The sequence below is a fragment of the Myotis daubentonii genome, chromosome 6 (genome assembly GCF_963259705.1).
Source record: "Myotis daubentonii chromosome 6, mMyoDau2.1, whole genome shotgun sequence".
Lineage (NCBI taxonomy): Eukaryota > Metazoa > Chordata > Mammalia > Chiroptera > Vespertilionidae > Myotis > Myotis daubentonii.
The window spans coordinates 86,137,454-86,164,938 of NC_081845.1; the positions used below are offsets into that span (position 1 = coordinate 86,137,454).

Here is a 27,485-nt window from a genome sequence, read left to right on the forward strand (position 1 = left end):
AATGTAGTTCTTTGTTTGGGCCCGGATGATGGAGGCGGGGCAAGGGGCGGAGTCGTTGTCCCCTTTCGCGTCCATCATGAGCCCTGGGCGGGGCTGGAGGACTAGGCGCCCAGCACGTCCTGCCCCGGCGGAAGTGGAGGTGCGGGTTCGGCCGCGGGCTCTGAGCGGGTGAGGCGCGCGGAGACGCTGGCGCCGACCATCGGTGGGGTGGGGGCGGGGAGGGGGTGGGAACGCCGCAGCTGGGACCATTTGAGGGGAGCCCCTGGGGCCTGAAGGGCGTTTGTCAGGTGGTACAGAGGGGAACCCCGTTGAGAGGGGAGAAGGGAACGGGTCCGCCTTGTCTTTGGGAGCTTGTTTGCCCAGCCGAAGTTCCCAAGTCAGGAGGGGGGCGGGAAGGCGGGGTTCTGGAAGGGGTGTGTTTTGAGAGATGGCAGCCTTAGCCTCTGGTTCTGCTGTTAAATATTTAAGAAATGGCCGAGCAAGGCGGGTGGGCCTCGGCTCGAGATAAGAGCCCGACTTAAAAGGCGAAGGGCCCAGGAGATGCCAAGGTGGGTTGGGGCGCAGAAGGTTGGGCGTTTAGATGTTTTGTGGACACAGAAGGAGACCACAAGGAGCTGGATGGGAGGCGGAATGCACAGCTCATTTAATCAGGTCCCTCTCGTGCCCCCCTGTTCTTGCAGCCCGTGCCCGGATGGCAGCAGTAGTTCTAGGGGCAGACAACATGGGCCCGGAGCGTATCTTCCCCAATCAGACTGAGGAACTAGGGCCGCACCAGGGCCCCACGGAAGGCACTGGGGATTGGAGCAGTGAGGAGCCTGAGGAAGAGCAGGAGGAACCCGGGGCAGGCCCAGCTGGCTACTCCTACCAGCCCCTGAACCAAGACCCTGAGCCCGAGGAGGTGGAGCTGGCGCCGGTGGGGGACGGAGAGGACGTAGTGGCGGACATCCAGGATCGGATCCAGGTATACTGGAGGAGGCCTTGTTCCCGAGGAGGTGACGGTGGGATCCCTGAAGGGCTGGCCCTGAACTGTCTTCTCTGGCTGTTCAGGCCCTGGGGCTTCATTTGCCAGACCCACCATTAGAGAGCGAGGATGAAGATGAGGAGGGCGCCACAGCCTTGAGCAGCCACAGCTCTATTCCCATGGACCCAGGTAAAAGAGATTATTCTTTTCATTATGGGGGAAAGGAACTGGCCAGAGCCAATAGAGAGGTCACAGAGCAATACCCTGTTCCTAAAATGACAGTTTGTAATCTAATATTTTGCAGATGTCAGAATCCAGGTGAGCCCTAGCTGGTTTGGCTCAGTGGATAGAGCATCAGCCTGCGGACTGAAGGGTCCCGGGTTCAATTCTGGTCAAGAACATATGCTTGGGTTGTGGGCTCGATCCCCAGTAGGGGGCATGCAGGAGGCAGCCGATCAATGATTCTCTCATCATTGATGTTTCTCTCTCTCCCTTCCTCTCTGAAATCAATAATTTTTTTTTTTTTTAAAGAATCCAGGTGAAATGCTATTCTGCTAGACTTGGGGAATGGGCAGGCTTGCCTAGAAATAACAGACAGATTTGGTGACTTTACTAACCCAATGGTTCTGGGTTAATTCAAGGAATGGGCAGGGAAGCAGCTCCCATCTTTTCTATCCTCTAATTAGTCTCTGCCTGTGATTTCAGAACATGTAGAGCTGGTGAAAAGGACAATGGCTGGAGTAAGCTTGCCTGCACCAGGGGTTCCTGCCTGGGCTCGGGAGATATCAGATGCCCAGTGGGAAGACGTGGTACAGAAGGCTCTCCAAGCCCGGCAGGCATCCCCTGCCTGGAAGTGACCACCTTGAGAGCTGCCTTAGCTCCCTGCATTCCACTGGAACCAGGACAGGACTGAACACATCCCTGGTTGTAACGCCCATCTCCCTTCCACATCAAGGCAAATCAAACTTCTCAGAGACCCACTTTATTCAGTCTGTACATACGGGGACATCGGCCCAAGCCCAACCCACCATAGCATGTATCACTCTGGAGAATAAAGCACCCTATGTACACAGCCCAAAGCTGCACTGCCTGTGCCCCTGGGACCCGGGTCTGGCTCTCCTAAGCCTCTTGCCTCTCCATGGTGCCTGAAAGGGACAAGCAAGGGCCTGCCCAGCATTAGCACAAACAAGGAAAATAAATAGATGTTGGAGGGAGCCATGCTTAGACACTGCTCCCTGTCTCCTTCCTCTTGGCTTTGGGAACCAACAGCACAGGAAAGCAGTCAGCCCCAGGTGGTCCCTTCCACGTGTGTGATCCCAGGGCTGCTGCTCACCAAGGAGGGGCACAGGTAGGGTGTTTGTTCATCCCTTTCTCTTGATCCACCTGGGCCCTTTATTCATTACCTGATGTCCATAGCTTACGTGGTTCTCTTTTTGACCTCCCACATGGTCTTGGTCGGGCAAGGGGAAAGAGGAAATAATACGGCCCCCTCAGCCTGCACGCTGCTGGGGCTGGGGGCCTCTTTGTGCTGCTGGGGGTTGGCGCCCCTCCAGCTATTGACTTCAGGGGCCAGTGGGGCTTGGCGTAACTTTGGTGAGAATAATCTGCTGCTGCTCCCGGTGTGCCTCTGCCGGGGAGGGAGAGGAGGAGACCCCTGGCGTTCAAATGGAGATGAAGGGAAGAGGAGAGGAGCCTATGTGTTCCTCTGTGTATTTCTCAGAGCAGCCTCAGGTAGCTGTGGGGTGAGGAGCAGGAGGGTACAGGCGTCCCCAGTTGTCTGAACACTAAGCATCTTAGTGCTCAGCCTGTCTGTACTGGCCACCAGGAGGCACCAACACATTTTGGGGAGAAGAGGGACCACTCTGTGGGCATCCCTGCTTCAAGTGCTGCATCACCCTCCCTAGAATCGCTAAGGAGGCACTGCCTTGCCCCGTGTCAGCCAGTGGGGAGCAAAGGGTGGAGGGCTAGGGCAGCGTCCCAGGGCTGAGTGGGCTGTGGCCCCGTGGAGGAAACGCGGGGCGTCAGAGAGCCTCCTGGCTGGCAGTTAAGAACTCTTCCGCCCGCTTGTGAGCCTCTAGCGCCTTCATGGTGTACACGTCCTGGGGCAGCTCCGACTTCCTCCGAAGCAACACTTTTTCTTTCTTGATGTCCTTGAGCATCTGTGAGGGGACAGGGAGGAGAGGAATGGCGACCAATTCCCAGTGTACTCTGCGGCTTCCCCTCACTGCTGGGCTCTGCTGCTCCGCCTCCCCCTGTGCCCTGCCACCTGCACGGCCTCGGTCTCCACAGTCCTCTTCAGAAGCTGGATGTCCTCTGCCGTGGGGGTCTCCGTCTCCATCGAGTACACAGGGGGCAGCGGTGGTGGAGCTCGGAACATGGGGTACTGAGAGGAACGGAGGCACGGACAAGTGGGGGAGCCCCTTCAGACTCTGAACCTGTTTGCCACTCCTCCTCCTCAAACAGACCCTCCCCCAGCCTAACAGGGGCCCCTCAGTTCAAGACGGTGGCAGGAAAACCTCACCTGGGGGTTAAGTCGGGCCAGCTCCTCGATCTTTTGCCACATCTCTTCTCTTTCCTTCATTCGGAACCGGCCCCTGAGGGAGCAGACAGGATGGGGGTAGAGTTTGAGAGAGAAGCAAAGGGGGCTGGCGGTGGACAAGGTGGACAGTCGGAGGCCCTGAGAGGAGACACTCACTTCTGCTTCTCCGCCTTGTATTGTTGTGTGCAGTCATCAAACAGCTTCTGATTCATCTCCATAAACAGCTTCAGGGCATTGTAGATCAGTCCATGGATTGTCCTGCCGCCGCAAGAAAGACGAGGTGTAAGAGGCCACAGCCTGCCCTCGTGCCAGGCCCTACCTGCTCTCTCCTAGGTGTCTGCTAAGAGCAGGGGTCCTCAAACTATGGCCCGTGGGCCACATGCAAATACAAATATTGTATTTGTTCCCGTTTTGTTTTTTTACTTCAAAATAAGATATGTGCAGTGTGCATAGGAATTTGTTCATAGTTTTTTTTTAAACTATAGTCCGGCCCTCCAACAGTCTGAGGGACAGTGAACTGGCCCCCTGTTTAAAAAGTTTGAGGACCCCTGGCTAAGAGCTTTCTCATTTACTACTCCCATTTCATAAACTGCTACAGTGTAAGCTCATCTCTCCGGTCAAATCATGCGACCTGAGATCGGCATTGCAGGGTTTTCACAAATACCGGTCTGCCTGTCCATCCTTCCTGCCACCCATGCTCCAAGACCCTCCTCCTCCCCACTTGCCTGGCCCACACGAATGGCCTCCAGCAGCATGATGTGCATCGGCCCCACAGCATGCTTGCTCTTAGCAGGAAAGCCTTTACAACACTGGGATTCAACACACCCTAAGGCCACATCAACTTCTCACAGCGTGGAATTAAGTGACCAAAGCGGCAAAATGTCTGACTGCAAGAAGAGGTGTACTACAGGCCACTGCTCTGCTGGTTGGTCTCGGATCTCTCACGTAGGTATCTTTTCTCCCCGTTCCTCAAGGTCCTCTCAACCTACAGTGGGCACCGCCCCTACGTGCAGTGACCAGATGAGACTGTAGGTCTTCCACACCCTCAGGCTCCAAAACCACAGCCCCACCGCAGCGCCTACTTGTTCCAGTGGCTCTTGGAGTTCCGGTAGAGCGCAGGGAACATGATGGGGAGGACCCGGGCAGCATTGTCACTGATCAGGCTCATGATGTACTCGTTGTTCCAGTAATAGAGAGCTCGCTCTGCCACCTGGTGGGGACAGGCGGGACTCCGTGAGGACACAGCTTGCTTTGCTCAAGACCCCCCCAGTTCCTGGGAGGCGGGCTGGATCTCACCTGGAAATGGGGGCTGGAGACACACTTGGCAAGCTGGCGGAAGAGTGGGTCCATGACTTTGCTGAACTCTGAAGGCTCAATGACATCCAGGATCTCCTCCAGCTCATTCAGGAACATCACCTCCTTGGGGCTGTGGGTCTTCGGCCAGAACTTGAGAAGCCCCACAATCACCTGTGAGACCAGGAGGGTAAACTTCTCACTCAACACCTGCCTGGTTCTCCAGGAAGTCTTCCTGCCCCCCCCCCCCCCCCAGTGGGCGTAGCTTGGATGGCCTCAGCTAACGGCTCAGGTTTTTCTGACTTGGGTCTGCTTCCTAGGTGTACATGGGTTTTCTCCTTCACAGAGGAAGCCATGTCACCTGTTGGGCTCCATCCCTCCAGAGCACCTGCTACGGCACTGCCCCACAGAGACAGACAGACGTGCTGCTGACAGACAGGCGGGCGCTGGGGCTTAGAGAGGGAGTTACCGGCTCAGTGAGGCTGCTCTCCTTCTCCAGGAACTGCACCACACAGTATGCCAGCTGCAAAGGTTGAGGCCGAAAGGAGGTGAGGCGCAGGGCCCAGGCGTCACGGAGATCAGAGACAGGAGCAAGACCCCCAATGGAAGAGGCGGCGTAGACAGGAATCGTCCCACCCACTCCCTCTGCCTCCCCACCCGGCCGGAACATCTCCCCTCCCTGTCTTCTCTGCTGCCAGGCCCAAGCAGGGGTCACCAAGAGGAAGGCGGCTTACCTGAGGGTGGTAGACACTCAGGGACTTGACCTTGTGAAGGGGAAGCAGGACACGGATAAGGAACATCTTGTGCTCTTCCTTAAGGGGCAAGGCAAAGCCGTTGATGATGCTAGGAGTTAAGGGAGGTTCGTTAGGGCCAAAGGGCCTGGTCCAAGCTCAGTGAACCAACCCTCCCAACTTCTTTCAGGCATGTGTGACCCCACCCCCCCTCTCACCTGCCCAGGATCTCCAGGAGCTCGGCAATCCCGTTGTGATGCTCCGTCTCATAGATAAACCTGAGGGAAGGAAAAGGGTCTCCTGACAACCTGAGGCCCCTCTACAGTCCCCCCTACCTCCCTTCTCCCCCCACCTTAGCGGTGCTTGCTTTGCTGCTGAGCCTGGCTCCTGGCCTCACCTGTAGAAGATGTGGTTGATCTGCCTACGGATATAAGCCCGGAGCCCCAAAAACTTGCCATAGATTCGATGCAAGATGGTCTTGAGGAAGTCCCGCTCTCGAGGATCCTCACTGTCAAACAGGTCGAGGAGCTGGGAGCGGGCAGGAAGGAAGGTGGCAAGTGAGGCAGGAGCTGAGGGAGGCAGGGCTGGGTGACAGGGTCCTGGCTGGGAGAAGCCCAGAGGTTCTCTGGGGAGGGCCCTGGGACAAGGCCCTGGAAAGAGTAACTGGATTTCTCTGCTCTCCCCAAGGGGACAGCTGAGTATGCATGCGGCATACTGAACGGGGTGGGTAACTTTGTTGCTTCTTCTGTTTCTTTCCATTATGCTGGAAGCTTCTTGCAGGCAGAGTAGGTCTGTTTAACCCTCTTAGTGTCCTGTACAGACACAGCTGAAACCCAAGATATTCTTAGAGGGAGAAAGAACTGGGACCGGAGTAAGGGATGTGGGGCCAGAGTCCATGCAGTGGAAGGAGGGGAAAGACAGGAACTCAGGGACTCACAGCAAGGACAAACTTCTGGTCAATGTACTTCTTGGCTATGTTTGGCTGGAAATCAGGAGACTCAAGGAAACGTAAGAAAAACTCGTACACCAGCTGTGGAGGGAAAGGAGCATCCCTTCAGGGGGTATTCCCCAAGGACTGGGAGAACCCGGGCGGCAGGTCTGAGTGCCCCTGGCCCCGGTACCTGGAGATGTGGCCAGGCGGCTTCCAGGGTGGGCTCGTCTTCCTCTGGGTCAAACTCGGCCCCGGTGGGATTGGATGAGGGTGGCAGTGTCCGGAAGAGGTTCACTGAAAACTGAGGGGTGGAGCCAGGTGAGAGCTCTGTCTGGGCTTCTCCAGGGCGCCCACCCTGCCCACGTTCCCGTTCCTGCGCCCACCATGGTGACAGCCTCTGGGTAAATGGCCTCGGTGACGACGTCGCGGCTATGGGTGATGTACTCCACCATTTCGTTGAGTCCTGCCCGCTTCACCTCCTTGAACTTGAGGTCGCTGAGCGGGTCTGACACAAAGTCGAAGAGGACGCAGCACTGGCGTAGCTTCTGGATAAACAGCTCCTCCCGCTCCTGGGTTGGCGAATCTAGAGGGGCCAGCAGTCAGGTTCCCTCCCCGCCCTTCACTGCTGTGCCCTACTGGCCTCACAGGGCTTTCCCTGACCCTGTCCCGCTCCCCTGGCACCCTCTCCCCAATGGAACTCCCCTCATATTTGCTAGAACTCCCATCCCCCAAATAACCAAAACCACCCAGTGCCCCCAAGCCTGGTGCACCAGCCCCCGGTGACCTTCTCCAAGTACCTTTCAGGGCAGGAAGCTTCTGCAGCTCCCGGTTCTTGCTGAGATTGAAGCGGGAGGAGCTTTGCCGTCGCTCCTTCTTGACAATCTGGGGGCCCCCTGAGTACTTGATTTTGCTGAGCTGTGTGGGGGGTGGCGTGCTGTTGCTGGGACGCTTGTTGGATGCCGGTGGCTGAGACTGGGGCTGCGGCTGGGGCTGGGGTGGCGGCTGTGGCTGGGCCTGGTCACACAAGTGAATTGTTGAAGTCCCTTCCCCCAGCTCCCGAGACATCTTCCCAAGGTGGATCTGAGTGCGCATGTCTGCGTACTAATGTGGCCGGTAACTGCCCCCAGGCCCGGGCCACCCTCCATCCCAGCCCGTGTATGTGCCCTGCCCTGAAGGAGCTAAGGCCAGGGTCAGAGACGCCTACGGTTATCCCTGGGCGTGATTGCAAAGGGAAGTCTCCCAAAGCGACGCACAGAGCCTTCAACATGTTCACTCCAGTTCACGGTGGGGTGAGGGTGAACAGGCTAAGCCAAGTCATGGATTGACGGCAACAGAAGTCAGAAAAGAAGCTATCCTCCAGGGCCTCGCTGGAGGTGGTGAGGGGTGGTGTGTGAGTACTGACTGAGAGAGGGCAGGAGGAACCTTCTGAGTAATGGGAACATTTTTTATCTTTAAAAAAAATACACACACACACACACACACACACACACACATGCTAGAGGCCCAGTGCATGAAATTCGTGCAAGGGGCTCAGCCCTCGCAGCCCCGGCTTCGTCAGGAAGGTCGTCCAGCTATCTGGTCTAATTAGCATATTATGCTTTTATTATTATAGATATGTGTGTGTGTGAGAGGGGGGGAGATAAAAGCATCAATGATGAGAATCACTGATTGGCTGCCACCTGCATGCCCCCCACTGGGGACTGAGCCCGCAACCCAGGCCTGCACTCCTCACTGGAATCGAACTTGGGACCCTTCAGTGCACAGGTCGACGCTCTATCCACTGAGCCAAACTGGCTAGGGTGAAACATTTATATCTTGACTGTGTCTGGGAGATAGTTCATAGCATATATACCTGTAAAAATTAAATAAGCAGACACCTAAGATTACTGTACTGTATGACTTTACTGAATGTGTTACATTCTTCCATTAAAAGTTAAAAGAAATTCATTCCCATGTCTCAGTTTAAGTACTAGAAATATAGCTTAAGAAAAATCCTAACTATGAAAAAAGGCTTTGGTCCTGGCAGGTGCAGCTCAGTTGGTGGGCACATCCCATGTACCAAAAGATTGCCATTCGATTCCCGGTCAGGACATATGCCCAGGTTGTGAGCTTGATCCCCGGTGGAAGGTGTGCAGAAGGCAGCCAATTGATGTTTATCTCTCTCACACTGATGCTTCTCTCTCTCTCCCTCGCCCTTCCTTCTCTCTCTAAAAACACACAAAAAATTCAATTTAAAAAAGAGGCTTTGGCCTTTTTATACTTTTTACAGCCTTATTTATAATAGCAAATAAATAAATAAGTGGGATGTCATGGAGTTAAAATCATGTTTACAAAACTATGTACTAAATGTAATCATACATGGTTCAGCTGTAAAAAAATATTTACTCAATCACAGTTATTTACCCAAAATTGGTGATGAGTAGTTTGAGAAGAGGGGAGATGTCTGTGCAGAGGTATAAGACACTGAGGCTTAATTTTCCACAGTACAGTCAATAGATAATATCAAAATCTCAAAAAATTTTAAAAAAAGCAGTAACAGAATCTTATTTGGAAATACAGAAGTCACCCTCCATGGAAAGTTAGGAGTTGAAGGAGAGGAGGAGCCTGGGAGGGCTGCCCTGACATTGCAGCCCAGGTACTATCTGATTTTCTGAACAATGTACATGTTCGTGTGATTACGGCGATAAAAACTTAAGATAAAACAAAAAACCTAAAACTATGTGATTACAGAAAACTGCTTGCTATGCTAAGCAAAATAAGGGTTTTACAAAACTGTACATACATGAGCTCCCCCACAATGCCACACAAGGCACTAAGCCCAGGTGAGGGGGAAAGGACAGGAGTAAGCTCACCACTGTGGCCATGCCCATCTCCTGTAGGAGCAGAGTGATAGGTGACTTTTTTCTGTATTCTGTAAAGACAGCTACTTTTAAAAACCATCTCCTCCCCTCCTCCCAGACAAGCGTGTCAGAGCTTCACAAAGCCCTTTTTTTTTTCCAAATATATTTTTATTGATTTCAGAGAGAAAGGGAGAGGGAGGGAGGGAGAGAGAAACATCCATGATCAGAGAGAATCACTGATAGGCTGCCTCCTGCACGCCCCATACTGGGGATCCAGCCTGTAACCTGGGCATGTGCCCTGACGGGGAATCGAACTGTGACCTCCTGGTTTATAAGTTGACGCTCAACCACTGAGCCACAGCAGCCAGGAAGCCCATTTTCTTTTTTTAAAACATGTTTTTATTGATTTCAGTGAGGGAGAAAGAGGGAGAGAGAGATAGAAACATCAATGATAAGAGAGAATCATTGATTGGCTACCTCCTGCATGCCCACAACCTGGACATATGCCCTGACTGGGAATTGAACCATGGCCTCCTGGTTCATGGGTTGATGCTTAAACACTGAGCCAGGCATTTTTTTTTCTTTTAATATGGAATGCGTCACGAAATTTAGGTGTCATCCTCGTGCAGGGGTCAGGCTAATCTCTGTATCATTCCAATTTTAGTATATGTGCTGCCGAGGTGAACACAAAGCCCATTTTCAGCCTACACAGACATTTGCAGGGCTGTCCACCCACAGGTACTGTCCAGGCCCCCCTGCTGGGAGAGGAGAGAGGCTGACCAACCAGGATTACAGTAGCACCAGAGGGGTGAGGCCATGTCTAGCTGGGTACCCCAACCACAGGGAAGTTGTCCTCTTGTCCTCATACCTGCCATCCCCACCTCCTCTCCAGCCTCCTCCACAAACTCTTCCTTCATACAATAAAAATGGGAAAATCTGAAAGCATCTGGGGTACGGGGAAGGGAGAAAGACAGAAATGTTATGCTTTGTAAGCTCTGAATTTGAAAAAAAAATTATTTACTGATTTTGAGAGAAAGAAACATCGATTTGTTGCTGCACTTATTTATGCTTCATCCAATGATTGATTTTTGTATGCACCCTGGTCAGGGAATCGAACCCACAACCTTGGCATGTTGGGACAACGCTCTAACCCACTGAGCTACCCGGCCAGGGCGTAGGCTCTGAATTTTTTATGGAAACAATTATGTTGAGCTTGTGACCTCTGTGGGGATCAGAAAACAAAGGGGACAGGGTCCAGCCCAGGGTAGCCCTTGGGTCCAGTGTAGCTTTGCCCTTATGGCCCTCTCCTTTGCCTGAAATGACAGCCCCAGACACCAATTGGATGAGGGGAAGGTAAGGAGGTGGGGCAAAAGCAGCCATCACACACCTCTCCTGCCATGACCAGAAGACTTGGGCCTGACTGCCTGGGTTTGACTCCTGACTCTGCCATTAATTAGCTGAAAGTCATACAGTCTCTTGGTGCCTCAGTTTCCTCATCTGTAAAATGGGGGTGATAATAGTACCTATTTCTTAAAATCTCATTTCTTGATTTGAGAGAGAGAGAGAGAGAGAGGGGGAGAGAGAAGAAGAAGAAGAAGGAGAAGGAGAAGGAGAAGGAGAAGGAGAAGAGAGAAAGGGAGGGGAGAAGGGAAAGAGGGAGAGGAAGAGAAAAAGATACAGGGAAGAATAGAAACGTCAATTGTGGAGATTGAACCAGCAACCTTGGGGACAACGCTCTAACCAATTGAGCTACTAGGCCAGGGCAATAGAAATGATTATTTCCCACCCCATGGATTTTAGGAATGCAGCCTGGAAATTCCTGGAATTAGCACACTTAAATGTTCCTCAGAGTCTACTATCCTCCTTGTTTTAAAATGGGGCATTGCATCTTTCAAGACCCAGCCTAAGTCCCACCTTTTTCCAAAAAGGCTTCTCACATTCCAGGCCTTGGGTATCCATGCCCTTTCCCCAGCTGGACCTGGGACCATCCCTAGTGACACCTCTTACTTAGTCTGTTCAAGTGTCATTCCCCGACTGGACAGCAAGTCCCTCGAAAGCCTGGACCCCACCTGGCACCTCCCCTCAGCACTGGCAACTAACACGCAGTTAGCAAATGTTTGGTTGGCTGACTGACTGGGGGCCAAACCCAGGCCCCTCCCCACAGGGTTTTCCTGTCCCGACTGGAGAACCCTCCGAACAGAGCCCTGGATGGGGCAGAAGCAGAGCGGGAGGGAAACATTGGTGACACCAGGGTGAGGGCCTTTGTGGCAGCTAGGAACCAAAACTCTGGAAAAACAGGTCTCTCTCCATCCTCCGAGATAAGATGCAGTCACCCTGCCCCTCCACGAACCTCCTGCCAAGGGGACATCCAGAGAAAGGAGGCATTCCTCCCAGAAAGGGAAAGGCAAGGCCTCAATTTTCTCTGCTGGTGAGGAGGAGGGTGGGACTAGAACAGTGTTTCCCAACTCTTCTCCATGTAGGTGTCAAGGGAAGAGAAGGCTGCATGGCGAAAAACCAAAGTTTAAAAACAATCCCGGTTTTATAAGGCCCCCGGCCCCCAGGCCTCAGACATAAGCAGCATCGGAGAGACAGCTGGCCCAGCCAGCACAGCCCTGGCTGCCAAGCCTGGATGAGGCGTCTCCTGGTCTGTGCGCCCTTCGCGAGGAAACGTGCTTGCCAGAGGGAGGTATGGGGATATGCCAGCGACGCACTCCTAAAAGCTCCAGCTTCTGACTTCTCCACCGACCTGGGCTGGAAGTGGGAGGCAGGTGAGCCCCTGGAGAGCCTTCTGCAGCTATCAGAGCATCCCTGGGCGCCGACCACAGCCCACGTGGCCAACCTGCTCTCCACCCTCCTATGTCCTGCCTGTCCCACAGCCGAGGCTCTGGGTGGCCATCTCCTCTGCCCGAAACACCAGAGTCCCGAGTCCAGGGGTCCTCAAAGTTTTTAAACAGGGGGCCAGTTCACTGTCTCTCAGACCGTTGGAGGGCCGGACTATAGTTTTAAAAAAAACTATGAACAAATTCCTAGGCACACAGCGGCGGCAAAAACACCTGGCGGGCCGGATCAATGTTTTCTGCGGGCCGGATCAATGTTTTCTGCGGGCCAGATCAATGTTTTCGGCGGGCCGGAACAATGTTTTCTGTGGGCCGGATCAATGTTTTTGGCGGGCTGGATCAATGTTTTCTGTGGGCCGGATCAATGTTTTCTGCGGGCCGGATCAATGTTTTCTGTGGGCCGGATCAATGTTTTCGGCGGGCCGGAACAATGTTTTCTGCGGGCCGGATCAATGTTTTCGGCGGGCCGGATCAATGTTTTCTGTGGGCCGGATCAATGTTTTCTGTGGGCTGGATCAATGTTTTCTGCGGGCCGGATCAATGTTTTTGGCGGGCCGGATCAATGTTTTCTGTGGGCCGGATCAATGTTTTCTGTGGGCTGGATCAATGTTTTCGGCGGGCCGGAACAACGTTTTCTGTGGGCCGGATCAATGTTTTTGGCGGGCCGGATCAATGTTTTCTGTGGGCCGGATCAATGTTTTCTGTGGGCCAGATCAATGTTTTTGGCGGGCCGGATCAATGTTTTCTGCGGGCCGGATCAATGTTTTCTGTGGGCCGGATCAATGTTTTCGGCGGGCCGGATCAATGTTTTTGGCGGGCCGGATCAATGTTTTCTGTGGGCCGGATCAATGTTTTTGGCAGGCCGGATCAATGTTTTCTGCGGGCCGGATCAATGTTTTCTGTGGGCCGGATCAATGTTTTTGGCGGGCCGGATCAATGTTTTCTGTGGGCCGGATCAATGTTTTCGGCGGCCGCATGTGGCCCGCGGGCCATAGTTTGAGGACCCAACTCTCAACAGGATCCAAGCTCCAGGAAGCTTCCCGAGGCTCAGGCCTCCGGCCATCGAGCGGCACTTTGATTTACACACCCCTCTCGCACACACGGTATATACTGCAACTGTACTTGCTCGTTCTGAACCAATGCAGGTCCAACCGGATCCTAACACAGCCACCATTAACAATTCAACCCACGACTCACACATAAATAAAGTAGGAGATAGAAATATTTAACATTATAGAAAGTATTGTTAACAGAACGACTAAACATCAACAGTGAAAAATGCAAAGACTAATGTTATAGCTTTTATATAATGAATTACTAGCCAAATGAAGATCCTTTTCGTTTAAAACCCTGAAAATCACAGAAGCTTTCTCTTCTATCCTGACATCTAGAGCTCTGGTTAGCTGTGCTTAATTCTTTCCTTCCTTCATCTACACTAATAAAAGAGAAAAATGGTAATTGGCGTACGACGATACCCTTTTCATTGGCTAATCAGGGCTATATGCAAATTAACTGCCAACTAAGATTGGCAGTTAACTACCAACTAAGATTGGCAGTTAACTGCCAACAAGATGGCGGTTAATTTGCATATGTAGGCACAATGCAGGGAGGAGAAAGGGAAAGCAGGAAGAAGCCCCCTGCCACTGACAGTGATCAGAAACCCAGGGGGGAGCTAAGAGCTGGGGGGCAGGGCAAAGGCGGCCCTGGGGCCGCCTTTGCCCTGCCCCCCAGCCATGATTGGAGAATCAGGCGCCTTTGCCGCCCTGGCCAGTGATAGCAGGAAGCAGGGGTGGAGCCAGCGATGGGAGCTGGGCACGGTCGAAGCTGGCAGTCCCGGGAGCTAGGGGTCCCTTGCCTGGGCCTAAAGCGGAGCCCACGATCGCGGGGCCGCTGCAGCTGCGGGTCCCCGCTGCCCGAGCCGGACGCCTCAGCCAGAGGCATTAGGCCTGGGCAGGGGCGGAGCCTGCAACCACGGGGAGCTGGGGGTCCCCTGCCCAGGCCTGACACCTCTGCCGGAGGCCTCAGGCCTGGTCAAGGGGCCGATCCGGTGATTGGTGATCGGAGGGTGATGAGGGTCAACTCCTCTGGCCGAGGCATCAGGCCTGGGTGGGTTGCTGAGCCGGGGATTGGGGGGATATGATGGTCCCCTTGCCCAGGCCTGAAGCCTGGGTCAGAGGCGTCAGGCTTGGGCGGGGGGTGGAGCAAGCGATCAGAGGGAGATGGGGGTCCCCTGCCCAGGCATGATTCCTGGGCCAGAGGCCTCAGGCCTGGGCGGGGGCCAGAGCCAGTGATTGGGGGGAGATGGGGGTCCCCTGTCCAAGCCTGACACCTCTGGCGGAGGCGTCAGGCCTGGGCAAGGGGCCGATCAGGTGATCAGAGGGTGATGGGGTCTACGCCTCTGGCTGAGGCATCAGGCCTTGGCAAGGGGCAGAGCCAGCAATCGGAGGCGTCTGGGGGTCCCCTGCCCAGGCCTGATGCCTGGGCCAGAGGCATCAGGCCTGGGCTGGAGGCAGAACCAGTGATAGGGGGAAATGAGGGTCCCCTGCCCAGGCCTGACACCTCTGTCAGAGGCGTCAGGCCTGGGCAAGGGGCCGATCCTGCGATTGGAGGGTGATGGGGGTCAACGCCTGAGGGCTCCCAGTATGTGAGAGGGGGCAGGCTGGGCTGAGGGACACTCCCCGCCCCCCCCACCCAGTGCACGAATTTCGTGCACCGGGCCCCTAGTTTATTCAATAAACATCATTAGAGATTAAAAGGTGAGTAAGACATGGCCCTTGCCCTCAAAGAGCTCACAGTCCAGTGGGTGAGACGGACAGAGAGCAGCTGTTGGTACAAGGGAAATGCCAAAGCAGAGAAAGCAACAAAGGATGTGGGAACCCAGAGGGCTGAGCTACAACTCTGCCTGAAGGATTAGGGAAAACAGCCCTGAAGAGGTGACTTTTAATTTGGCTCTAAAAGGATAAACATGAGTTTAAGCAAAGGAAGAAAGGAGGGAGATAAAGCAGTCCAGGCCTACGGAATCACATCAATAAGGGCTCTGAGTCATAAGGGCTCATCGTGACAAGAAACCAGGATGGGAGCTAAAAGAATGGGGTGCAGCCGGCTCAGCAGGCTGACAATGTGAATTTGAATTTGTGAACAAGGAGGTGCAGACAGAGGGTGTTTTTATCCTCACCCAAGGATATGTTTATTGATTTGTAGGGAGATGAAGAGAAACATCAATGTGAGAGAGAAACATTGATCAAACCGGAAACCTAACTGGGACCGAACCCTCACCTTTTTGGTGTACAGAATGATGCTCCAACCAACTGAGCCACCCGGCCAGGGCTCCAACAGAGGCTTTTAAGTAGAGGACTGATAAGACCAAAATATTTTTAGGGTAACAACTCTGGATACAGGGAGGTCAGGCTGAAGTGGGGAAGAACAGGATAATTTTTTCCTCCCCCTGTCCTCACTCCCAGAACTAAGGACATAGCAAAGTCCACAGCACTGAACTGCCTTCTCCAAAGACAGACCAAGAAAGAGCCCCGCCCTGCCTGCAGCAGCAGGTCAGAGTCAGTCTGACCTAACCTTTAGGGCTCCTTTCCATTCCAATACTGTCTTCTAGAATCTGAGAGCCAGTGCATCACGCCATCAAGAACACAGGGGAGCTGGCCCTGGCTGGTTGCTCAATGGTTAGAGCGTCCGCCTGCACACCAAAGGATCTTGGACTCAATTCCTGGTCAAGGGCGCATACTTGGCCCTGGTCGGGGTGCATGTGGGAAGCAACCAATCCATGTGTCTTTCTCGAATCGATGTTTCTCTCCCTCCCTTCCACGCACTCTAAAAATAAAAATAAAAAAACGGGAACTGGCTCCCAAGCCACACAGACCTAGGTTGAATTCGCTGTTTTACTGCCAAGTAAAAGCTAGTTAACGCTGTTAAGCCTCAGTCTCATCTGTAAAATGGGGACAACGATAACGGAATGACCTACGGGAGTGTCGTGAAGATTAAATGAGAAGGTTATAAAATTAAATGCATGCAAAGCACTCAGGTACTCAGCAGTGTTTGGTACAGAGTGTAGTGAGTAGAATGGTGTCCCCCAGATCCACATCAACCCAACATCCGTGAATGTGACCTTATTTGGAAATAGGCTTTTTGCAGATGTAATCAAGTAAAAATGAGGTCATATTGGATTAGGACGGGTGCTAAATCCAACAGGACTGGTGTCCTTATAAGAAGAGGGAAATCTGGACAGAGAAACACAGTTACACACACACAGGGGAGAAGGCCATGGGGAGCTGGGGGTAGAGATTGGAGTGATGCATATGCCAGCCAAGGAACACCAAGGAGTGTTGAAAGCCCCGAGAAACTAGTAAAGAGGCACAGCACAGACTCTTCCCCAGAACCTCAGGGGAGACTGGCCTGCTGACACCTCGATTTCAGACTTCTGACCTCCAGAACTGTGAAAAGATAAACCCGTTATTATAATCCACCCAGTTGTGGTAATTTGTGATGGCTGTCCCAAGACACTAATATACAAGTCACTGTTCAATAAAATCAATGTTGGCTGCTATAATTATTAGGGTCCATTGGAAAGACTGGCAAATGCTTAGCACAGGGTAAATTTGGCTGTAAGAGCCCAAAATTCTGGACTACATGAAGGGCAAGGAAAAGACTGCCAAACAGCTTTTGATGACCTGGGCCTCACAGCCTGGCCACCAACTTTCCCACTGTCCCTCTGCGTGGGGCCACCTGGGCACATTTCTAGGAAAGCAGGTAGCAGAATTCCTGTAGCTGCCTACAGGTAAGCCCTGAGCAGCGTTTCACAAAGCAGCGCAAAAGGTGAACTGAACACTCCTGCCCCAGAGGGCCTGATACTGACCTACTCCTGCCTTTATCAGATTTGTCCAGAAAGGCGGTGCAGAAATCCTAGCAACTGGTCTTGGCATATTTCTTAATCTGTTGGAGCCTTCGTTTTCCCACCTATGAAAGGAGAGCGTTAGATTCTAAGGTTCCTTCCAGCTCTAATTTGAATTTGGTTTGTTTGCTCCTTCAGTTTTCACTCACTAACGCATTCAGATGCTGGAGCCTCCCGTGTGCCAGGCCCCTCGACAATGAATGAGGCCTCACAGAGCTCACGCACCAACAAAGGAGCCAGCTCCTGAACAATGGATTCCCGTGGAATTTTTCATTACGTGTTGCCGTGGATGGCACTGGGTGCCAGAGGAGCGAGGAGCAGGAGCCCTGACCTTGTCCTGGGCAGGTGGAGATTGGGGTGAGGCGGTGGTCAAGAAAGGCTGCTTTCAGGAAATGACATCAATCTTTTTCTTTTTTTTTCATTTTAGTCAGTTTGATTTTTTAAAAAAATATATTTTTATTGATTTTAGGGAGGAAGGGAGAGGGAGAGAGAGATAGTAACATCAATGATGAGAGGGAATCATTGATCTGCTGCTCCCCACTGGGGATTGGGCCCGCAACCCAGGCATGTGCCCTGACTGGGAATCAAATTGTGACCTTCTGGTTCATGGGTCGATGCTCAACCACTGAGCCACACCAGTCAGGCTTAATCAGTTTGATTTTATTTAAAATAAATGAAATACTAGAAATGTTTTGGGCATTTATATTCATAGTAAATCTTTTATAATCAACATCATAGACTCAGTTAATAAGATGCTTATTTCTTTGTTCCAATAAAGAAAAAAAATAGCCCGGTTGGAATATATATCTTGTTTTCTTATCCATTCAGCTACTCTTTGTCTTTTGGAGAACTTAGTCCATTTATATTTATAGTGATTATTGACAGGCATGTAGTTATTGCCATTTTATTATTTATATTTATGTTCCTCCCCGCCCCCTTTGTTCTTCTTTTTTTTTTCAAATATATTTTATTGATTTTTTACAGAGAGGAAGGGAGAGGGATAGAGAGTTAGAAACATCGATGAGAGAGAAACATCGATCAGCTGCCTTCTGCACATCTCCTACTGGGGATGTGCCTGCAACCCAGGTACATGCCCTTGACTGGAATCGAACCTGGGACCTTTCAGTCCACAGGCCGACACTCTATTCACTGAGCCAAACCGGTTTTGGTCCTTTGTTCTTCTTAAAAAGTCCTTTTATTTCCTATAATCCTGGTTTGATGATGATAAATGACATCAATCTAATAACTGAACAAGTAGGTAATAGGCAAAAGCTGGGAGCAGCCCCCCAACTATTCTTTTCCGTCCTACTTCTAAGTCTCTTGCTGCTTTGCCCATCAGTTGCCAGTTCCCAACAACCTTCCCTGTGGGTTCCACAGGTGTCATCATTCCTACAGGGGAGGCTGAGCCCACAGGGAGTGCTCCGAGGAAGTCTTTACGGATCTGCTGCGAACGTCAGCCAGCTCCTTCCCTCAGAGCCCGCAGTTGGTGGGGAAAACATGTGAGAAGTTACAACACCCAGTGATAAGGACTATTCTGGAGACCTGATCAGATTACTGTGTCAGTGCAGAGAAGGAGGAATTTATCTGCGGTCCTCAACTTCCGTGTCTGCAAAGTGGGGGACACCCCCCCTGCTTCTTCCAATTACTCAAGTGAGGCCTAAAACAATGGTCATAGGCGTGAAAAGTGTGTAGATCCCTTTAAAGGTGACAGGGACCAAGAATACCCAGAAAAATCTAAGTCCAGAGTTAACCCCAAACACTTGTTAATCAATCTCTTCTCCCAAAAACACACAAGACCTGCCCCTGTTTTCTGTTCTCCTCCATCCCTCTGAACAGTTTAGAACAGGAAGCAGGAAGCAGAGAAATCAAGGATCACCAGCTCCCGGGAAATAAGAGCATTTGCTCAATGACGTCAGGATCATCCACCCCCCTGAGCATCCCCTGCACACTCGGAAACCTTCACGGACACACTCTGGACTTCCTTAAGGCCCTCCACCCTCCAGGGCTCTCTCCACTTGCCATTTATTGCTTTACAACCCTAGATTGCTGGGCTGCGCTGACCTCTGCTCATAACTGTCCTTCAGTAGCTTCCATCTGATCAGGACCAAGGGCAATGGGCCCAGCCCGGCCAACTCAGGAACTCCAGCCACTCCCCACCCCCACCCCCACCCCCACCCAGAGCCATGCTGAAGCCACTCACCACTGAGCACCATATATTTCTCCCCATCTCCCCAGGACCTGGTACCCCTAGCTTTTTGCCCCAAGGAAAAAGGAACTCAATACTCAAAGTTGTTCAGACAACTTTCACAGGAAGGGCTAAAGAACGGGAGAACTTACTTGGTCTGCACCAGCCGAAGCAAAACCTGCCTGAGGTCCCTCCCAGGCTGTGGAGCCTCCTCCCCTTCTGCCCGGGTAACTTCTGGCCCCCTGGGATCCCTCACCCCACCAGCCAGCCAGCCAGCAGTGGGAGCTGGTGTGTACAGCATAACTAGGGCTGCGCCCACGTTCATTACCTCCTCAGCACTCTCGCCTCCGCCATCCTTGCCTGAGCTGCTGGACTTGGCTGTGCCTTTGGCAATCTTGGGGGGCTCCTGAAGGAAGAAGATGGAGGTCGAGTTAGTATTTGCCAGGGGAAGGGAGAGGCCTTGTCTGGACCCCTTAGATCAGGGGTCCTCAAACTACGGCCCGCGGGCCATATGCAAATACAAATATTGTATTTGTTCCCGTTTTGTTTTTTTACTTCAAAATAAGATATGTGCAGTGTGCATAGGAATTTGTTCGTAGTTTTTTTTTTAAACTATAGTCCGGCCCTCCAACGGTCTGAGGGACAGTGAACTGGCCCCCTGTTTAAAAAGTTTGAGGACCCCTGCTTTAGGTCTTTGCTGTAATTATCCTCTGTCCAGTTGAATCAATCAATCAGCCAGAACTACCGAGCACCTGCCTTGTATCTAGCCCAGGGCAGGAGGGTTTGGGGTACAAAAAGGGAAATTCAGTCCCTCTAAGGAGTTTAGAATGTGGTTGGGAAGACCTCTCCAACACACAGTAATGAAGCATGATAATGCTCTTTCCCCTCCCAAGGCTGGGGCATGAGCTAGGGCCTGGGAGTGCCTCTGTCAACAGCCAGGGGAAAAGTCTTAGGGGAAAGCATGATGGAACAAGCTGCTCACACTCGCTGGGGCTAAAGTGGGCAGAGGGTGCCTGAGGCTCTCCTGCTGGAGGGAAGGATCACCACTCTCCCCCCAGAGCCATCTGGAAAGAGCGAGAGGCATTTTCTTAAATGTCACAAATAGCACCCAGATGACAGGGTGACACGGGCACCATCAGTGGGGCCCAGGAATGCTAACATGTATAGGAACTGTCCCAGGAACGCCTCAGTGGACAGGACAGAGGCAGGGGTGGGAGTGAGGCCCTGAACTGCTACAAAGAGTGAGCACTAGACCCAAGTCTCCCTCGGGAACCTGGCCGCTGGATCGGAGCCCTGGCCTGCCCAGCATCTCTTCCTATGCTTTGGGCCAAAATAAGCAACTGCACAGGGACAAGATGGGGAAAAAGTGAAAAAGACGGGGATTTGGGTCTGGCTGCAAGCTCACAACAATTCCTGTGTGTGCCATGGGTGCCCCGCAGCTCACTTACAGGAACCTTCCATCAGCTAACAGGCCTGTGTGGAGTGTTTGCACTGGGGACCCGGCCATTGTGGAGGGTCTGGTTCAGCTGTGCGCAGCAGACTTCGGGAGGGACAAAGACAAATTCTAGGTTTTCTTTGGGGTGGCGGGGTGGGGGTGGGGGTGGGGGGAATACAATCCATACTGGAGTGGATTCAAAAGCATGTCCCGAGAGCAACAGCTGCAGGAACTGGGAGAGGTGACAATGGAAGGGAGGAGTCATGGCAGGAGGGAGGGCAAGAGGGATCTTTACAAATAACTAAAGGGCTGTCCTGTGGACGAGAGATGCAACTTGTTCTATGTGGACCCAGAGGCTCAAGAGCCCTGGCTGAAGTGACAGGAAGACAAGAGGAGGCTCCAAACAAGGAAGAATTTTCTCCAGAGCAGCTGCACAGAAGCCGGCTGCCTCGCGAGGCTGCAAGTCCCCAACCCCAAGAGCATTCAAGCAGGGGAGCAGTCACGCCAGCTCCGAGGCTTGCTGCAGAAGGGGTTTCGAGCCTTAATGAAGACTGGACTGGAGGACCTTGGAAATCACTTCCAGCTCTGAGATTCCGCAACCCAATGGCATCCAAGCCCCTTCAGTGAGAAGTGTTAAATCAAGTGGTTGTGACTATGGGGGCAGAGGATTTCAGGGAGAAGAAAGCTCTGTGTGGGTGGAGTTGGGGGAAGGCTTTGTGGGGGCGGGGAGAAGGAAGCCATTCCCAGGTGTGGAGCAGCTCCGAGTGAGCAGTGAGCAGTCACGTGAGCGAGCAGGAGCAGGCGGGCACGCCTTCTTTGTGTTGAATACTCTTCCACTGCCTACTGACCACGCTGGGCACACTGACCCCTCATCAAGGGGCAGGGAGTGGCTCAGATCATGGGGTGGAGAGGAAAAGGATGAAGGGGTGCAGGCAGAACACAACACTGAGGTGACTGTACAGACCCCCGATGTGGGCCCCTTGGACACAGGTGACCCCTCTTCGTACGTGTCTCATCTTTCGACTTGATTATGAGCTGCTGGGTCTTTTTGTGCCCCTCCACCTACCCTAGAAGCACTCCGTCGTATCTCTCAGGGAATGCGCCTAAGAGAGATCCCCGCTGCGGGGCCCACCACTCCCGCTCCCTGGCTCCCGCAGAACAGGTGAAGGGCACACACGCCAGCCCAGCCCAGCCCAGCCCAGCCCAGCGGTCCAGAGCTGCAAGGTGCCATGGAGCCAGCCCTGTGTTCCGGGCCTAACCCTTACCAGTTACATGATCATCCGCAAGTTAACTAGCCTCTCTGAGCCCCAGTTTCCTCATCTACTAAGTGACGAAGATCATGGTTCCTGATTCTCTTAGCACAGTGTCCATGAAAAGCTTAACGTTAGTCAATGTTATTACTATCATTCTGAACAAGAAGAAAGTGGGAGGGAGCAGGGGCACCTGACTCAGAACCTAGAAGATGTTAAGTCTCAGGTCAGAACATGAGGGAAGAAGAGGGTTGCAAATCCCCCCCCCCCCCCCCCGGAGATTGACTCAGCACCCATCCGTTGAGGGCCTACTGTGTTCAAGGGAGATGCCAAACCAAAATGGAACTCAGTTATTATTGCAAAGGGAAGAAAAGACTTGTCCATAATTAATTCCAGTCCAAAAGAGCACAAAAGGGGCATCAGTGACCTACCAAGTGTTCTGTAAACCCAGGGCACGAGGGAGAGCGCCCTCCCACCGGAAGGTTCAGGAGCGGTTTCAGGGGAGAGGCTGTGAAGGATGGACAGGACTGGGGCCAACTCGGATGGAGGAGAAAGGAGAGAAGTGATGGCTGAGCATCACTTCTACCCACCCCTTCTTTCCGTCCCTACCCCATCCAGGCAAACCTGTCACATGCCACCTCCCTCCTCCTCGGGACTTGCCAATCATTGCCTGGAGAAGGCCAAAGGCAATTGGAAATCAGAAGCAGAATGTTAAACCGCGAAGGGGCTCAGAGATGCCTGGCCCCATGGACTCCAATCCTTCCAATACTCTTTTCCAACCAAGTACTTATCCCTGTGGTCCTAGCAAGTCAAATGCAAATTTCTTCTTCTCAATCATCTTGTAGAGAAAGGCTTTCTGTGGATGGGACAGTATCTGTTCCATCCTAAAAACTACAGATAGGCAGAGGCCTCACCAGCTTCCCCTGAATTCCATGCCCCTCTGCATTCTTTTTTAAAAAAATATGTTTTTACTGATTTATTTTTATTTTTTAGAGAGAGGGAAGAAGAGGGGAGTGAAACATCAATGTGAGAAACATAGATCGGCTGCCTCCTGCACACCCCCTACCAGGGATGGAGCCTGCAACCCGGGCATGTGCTCTGAACAGGAACTGAACAGTTGACCTCTCGGTTCATGAGATGAAGCTCAACCAACTGAGCCACACTGGTGCAGGGCTTTCTTTTTGGTAAGATTTCCTTCTCTTTTTAAAATGTATTTTTATTGTTTTCAGAAAGGAAGGGAAAGATAGAAACATCAATGATGAGAGAGAATCATTGATCGGTTGCCTCCTGCACGCCCCACACTGGGGATCCAGCCTGCAACCTGGGCATGTGCCCTGACCGGGAATCGAACCGTGACCTCCTTATTCACAGGCCTACGCTCAACCACTGAGCCATGCGGCCGGGCAGGGCTTTTTTTTTTTTTTAATCCGCATCAGAGGATTTGTTTTCCCTGTTGATTTTTAGGGAGAATGGAATGGAGGGAGGGTGGATGGGAGGGGAGAGGGGGGAGAGAGAGGGAGAAAGGGAGAGAGGGAGAGAGGGGAAGAGAGAAAGAGAGAGAGACATCAATGTGAGAGAGACACATCTATTGGTTGCCTCCTGCATGCAACCCAGCTACCTGCCCTGGACTGGGAATCAACCTGTGACCCTTTAACCCCTTGTGTGGCTGTGTGTGTATCATCTAAAGCTAAGCTGCCCAAACCACTGTAGCATGCTCACTTGCCAAGGACAGGGCCCTGGGTGGGGCACACAACACTGGCCAATTCAGTGCCCCACGAAGTTCAGTGCCTAGTGCACCATCACAACCCTACACTCAGAACATCAGGACCTGAGAGGTTATGGGGACAACCCTGGCAGATCTCCAACAGCCCCAGAATAAAGAGTTTAACTGATAAGGTCAGAGATGGGAGCCCAGCAACCCAGCCCATCAGAGGACAAATGAAAGCATGACACCTCTGGGGTCGTAGAGTAGGTTGCTTTATGTTGGTGCAGAACACCAGCCCAGAGCTGTCCCGTCACCATGAGGAACCAGCCCGGGAAAGGAGAAGCTGGGGGAGGCTGGAGCTGGCATTCTAGCATCCTCTGTGTGCATCTGTACCTCAGAGGAGCCACACCTCTGAGTCAGATCTCAGCAACAGCAGGAAATAGAGGGCAGAGAAAGGCAGGGATAAGAACAGGGGAAGGTGGTATGGAAGTAGACGAGGAAGGTAGCTCAGTTGGTTAGAGTATCGTCCTGATACGCCAAGGTTTGATCCCCAGTCAGGGCACATCCAAGAATCAACCAGGGAATGCATAAATAAGTGGAACAGCAAATCGAATTTTCTCTCTCCCTCCCTCCCTTCCTCTCTCTCTAAAAGTAACCAATCAATAAAGCATTTAAAAAAAAAAAAAGGAAAGAAACAGCCTGTGTCTGGACACCACGACAAAGGCAAGGTGGCTAGTCCATGGGTAAGAAGGAATACTAATCTGATAGTGAGGGCAGATTCCAGATTTACAGACAGTATGGCCCAGGAAAGACAGAAGTCCAATACTGTGCAAAGAATAAAAAATGCAAAGGTTACCCCAGGATTAGGGGATGGCGCCTGCTCAGCCTGGGAATGGTGACGGACTGGTTTGAACCTGGGAGACGGTTGTGCCTGTGAGAGGGGACTCTGGTACGAAGGGGCCTTTAAGCCGGGAGCCCCGATGGTGCAGCTGGGCCTCCAGCAGGTTGTGTGACCTTGGCCTCAGTCTCCCCATCTGTACCACTCCGGATGGCGCTGAATGCACTCGGCGGTCCCCTCCAGCACTGACATTCTGAGGTTCCACGGACAGAAGGGAAGGCTCAGTCCTGGCTCACAAGTTTGTGCGAGAAGGAAGAACTAGAGGGAGGGGCCTAGGCCAGATTCGGTGGAGGAGAGAGAAGGCAGAGCTGTTCTAGGTCAGGGAGCTGGGCAGGGCGGGAGAAGGGGCTGCAGGGAGCGGCGGGGAAGGCCAGTGCAGGCCCGGGCGGGTCGGAAGAGGAGGGAAGGGGCTGGGAGGGTGGGCAGTCCTGGAGGGACTCCCTGGGATGAGGGCTGTCCCGAACCGGCAAACGGGTGGGGGTGGGGAGTGGGTGGCGGGGGGAGAGAAAGCCGGAGGGTGACCGGGGAGGGGAGTGGGGCAGATCTGGAGGGAGGGGGCTCCCCTGGGCCAGGGCAGGTCGGGAGGTGTAAGTGGGGGGGACTCGATGTCGCGCAAGATGAGGGTGCTTTCCCAGTTGCAGCACAGGCGGGGGTGCGCCCGGCAGCGGGGACGGCGGGCTGGCCCAGGGAGTCCTGCGGGGGCCGGACGGGAGGGTCAGCCCGGGGCTGTCCCGGGCCTGGCTCGAGCCCCTCCCAGAGCTCCGCGCAGGCCCCAAGGCGGAGGCGGAAGGAAAAGGGCCACGCTCACCTTCTCCTTCTTCAGTTTATAGGGCATCTCGGCCCGTCCGGACCCGGCCTGGCTCCTGCGGCCCCGCTCCGGCTCCGGCTCCGGCTCCGGCTCCGGCTTTGCTCGGCCGCACTCGGCCCGCTCGGCGTCTCCTCGCCACCGCCTGCGCGCTGCGCCCGGGTTGATCGGTGTCTGCGCCTCCAATTGGCCCGAACTCTCCCAAACCTGCCTGACAACCAGACGCCGCCTCTTCCGATTGGCCATTGGCGCCAAGCTGCTTCCTTTTTTTCTCATTGGAAAAGAAGAGTACAAACCGCCAGGGTTCGGCTCCAAGAATTGGCTCGAGTGGGAGGTCCCGCCCTAGAGTGGGTCGAGCTTAGCGAAGGAGGCGGGGGTCCGGGGAAGCCCAGGCTGAGGACCGAGTGCCGCACTCCGGCGGCGTCGGGCACGTCGGCCTCGGCCTTTCTTCGCGGCCCGTTCCTTTCTAAGGGGGCTCGCCCTCTGTCTCCACTCGGCTGCTCTGCCCAGTCCGAATGGAAGGAAAGAAGCCCTAAAATGAAGGGGTGCCTTGCTTCTTCAGGGTAACGTAGCACTAATTGGTGGAGAGGACTCGGTGGCATCCTTTCCCCAGACAGGGCTTGCAGAGAATCCAAGGGGAAGCCTCGCAGACGGGGGCCCGGGTGAAATGAGACGAGAATCCCGGGTTTGTTGCTTCTTTGGGAAGAGGGTCCCTGTTCCTACTGCAGATCTCCTGGGATTGGGGAACCAGCTAGATCTGCGCACTTGGAAACTCCGGGTTTAGTGTCTCGGGGAAATACATCCCTTACTCCCCACCCTGCACAAGGTAATGTCCTAATGGATAAGATCAGTTCCTGCCCTCAGGGAGTTCCAGTCAGGTGAAGTTCACAGACAGGTATAAACAGATGGTTAAGATACAGTGTAATAAATTGCACAAACCTAGATTGGGCTGGAGGAATATGTTTCAGAAAGTTGACTCCAGTAACAGATTGACTACATGAAGAAACTGGAGAAGGTTTAAGAATAAGCCTGTGCTCCTTGCCCAGGAGAGCAATGTTATAACACAACTAGAGGCCCAATGCACAAAATTTGTGCATGGGTAGGGTCCCTAAGCAGCTGCCAGCTTCATTCCCAGACGCCCCCTAGTGGTCAGTGCACATCATAGCAAGCGATCAAACTCCCAGTGGGTCCAACTCCGGAGGGGGCTCTTTGCATATTAGGCTTTTGTATATATAGATGGCCATGGGCATGGAGAAGAAGGATGGAATTGGGAAATGTGTAGAATCAACAGGATTTGGTGATTCACTGGATTGTGGGGAGGATGTGTAAGGGAAAGGGAGGAGTTGAGGATGACTTCAGGAAGCTATTAGGGATGTAGGAGGAAAACTGGTGTCATAATGGCATAGGGATTAAAAGAATTGGTCAATAGTGTCAGATTCCAGAGGAAGACTGAGTAAGATCAAGATCAGACAGCATCACCTTGATTCTGCAGTTGAGAGGTTATGGGTGATCTTTACAGGAAAGTTTCAGAGGAGTAAAAGGAAGCTTATAGTGGGTTAAAGATCCCTAAGAGGTGTGAAAGTCTTATAGAAGTAGTGTTTGGCTCCCAGTGACTAATACAATTTTAAGGTAATGCAGATTGGACTGTATGCCAGCCATTATTTGCTGGGGGGAAAGCCTGGGAGGAAAGGACATTTATTTATGGATGGATATTTGTGTCCATGTGGGTGCCAACTGAGACAGGATACCAGATGCATTTACCCATTCCCGAGGCCTTAAGAACTACCATAGCCCTAAGGCCTAGAGCAGTGATGGCAAACCTATGACACGTGAACTCATTTTTTTGGTTGATTTTTCTTTGTTAAATGGCATTTAAATATATAAAATAAATATCAAAAATATAAGTCTTTGTTTTACTATGGTTGCAAATATCAAAAAATTTCTATACGTGACATGGCACCAGAGTTAAGTTAGGGTTTTTCAAAATGCTGACATGCCGAGCTCAAAAGGTTCGCCATCACTGGCCTAGAGCTTGCCTGCTACTGTGTAAAGCAAGCATATCCTCTTTGGACCCACTCCACTATCCTTTCAGTCCTTGGACCTCTGGGAGGGCAGGGGATGGAGGCACATAATAGTTTAGAATTACCAAATAGGAATTTTCATCCATGCAAATTC

General features: G+C 52.7%; 2 protein-coding genes and 1 non-coding gene across 7 annotated transcripts; 1 reads left to right on the forward strand and 2 right to left on the reverse strand.

Moving 5' to 3' along the window:
- Positions 1 to 68: 68 nt before the first annotated feature.
- On the forward strand, positions 69 to 2,033 carry MEA1 (male-enhanced antigen 1). 4 transcript variants are annotated; one of them, XM_059701639.1, is made up of 4 exons: positions 69 to 168; positions 681 to 961; positions 1,048 to 1,150; positions 1,667 to 2,033. In XM_059701639.1, exons 2-4 carry the CDS (start codon positions 692 to 694, stop codon positions 1,816 to 1,818), a joined length of 525 nt encoding a protein of 174 aa, XP_059557622.1. In that variant the 5' UTR covers positions 69 to 168; positions 681 to 691; the 3' UTR covers positions 1,819 to 2,033. The 4 variants fall into 4 exon arrangements, with proteins under 4 accessions (XP_059557622.1, XP_059557624.1, XP_059557623.1 ...); XM_059701641.1 differs by having other exon boundaries at positions 116 to 139; XM_059701640.1 differs by lacking the exon at positions 69 to 168 and adding an exon at positions 179 to 287.
- On the reverse strand, positions 1,928 to 25,507 carry PPP2R5D (protein phosphatase 2 regulatory subunit B'delta). 2 transcript variants are annotated; one of them, XM_059701633.1, is made up of 16 exons: positions 25,314 to 25,504; positions 19,546 to 19,623; positions 7,253 to 7,469; positions 6,839 to 7,038; positions 6,646 to 6,756; positions 6,462 to 6,554; positions 5,922 to 6,052; positions 5,743 to 5,802; positions 5,528 to 5,636; positions 5,263 to 5,316; positions 4,797 to 4,967; positions 4,583 to 4,710; positions 3,657 to 3,758; positions 3,483 to 3,555; positions 3,228 to 3,344; positions 1,928 to 3,120 (listed from the first exon to the last, which is right to left on the reverse strand). In XM_059701633.1, the coding sequence occupies exons 1-16, from the start codon at positions 25,338 to 25,340 to the stop codon at positions 2,983 to 2,985; spliced, it is 1,809 nt and encodes a 602-aa protein (XP_059557616.1). In that variant the 5' UTR covers positions 25,341 to 25,504; the 3' UTR covers positions 1,928 to 2,982. The 2 variants fall into 2 exon arrangements, with proteins under 2 accessions (XP_059557616.1, XP_059557617.1); XM_059701634.1 differs by lacking the exon at positions 3,228 to 3,344 and having other exon boundaries at positions 25,314 to 25,507.
- LOC132237757 (U6 spliceosomal RNA) lies at positions 9,879 to 9,983 on the reverse strand. The gene has a single exon (XR_009453599.1). It is a non-coding gene; the product is annotated as a U6 spliceosomal RNA (small nuclear RNA).
- Positions 25,508 to 27,485: the final 1,978 nt, after the last annotated feature.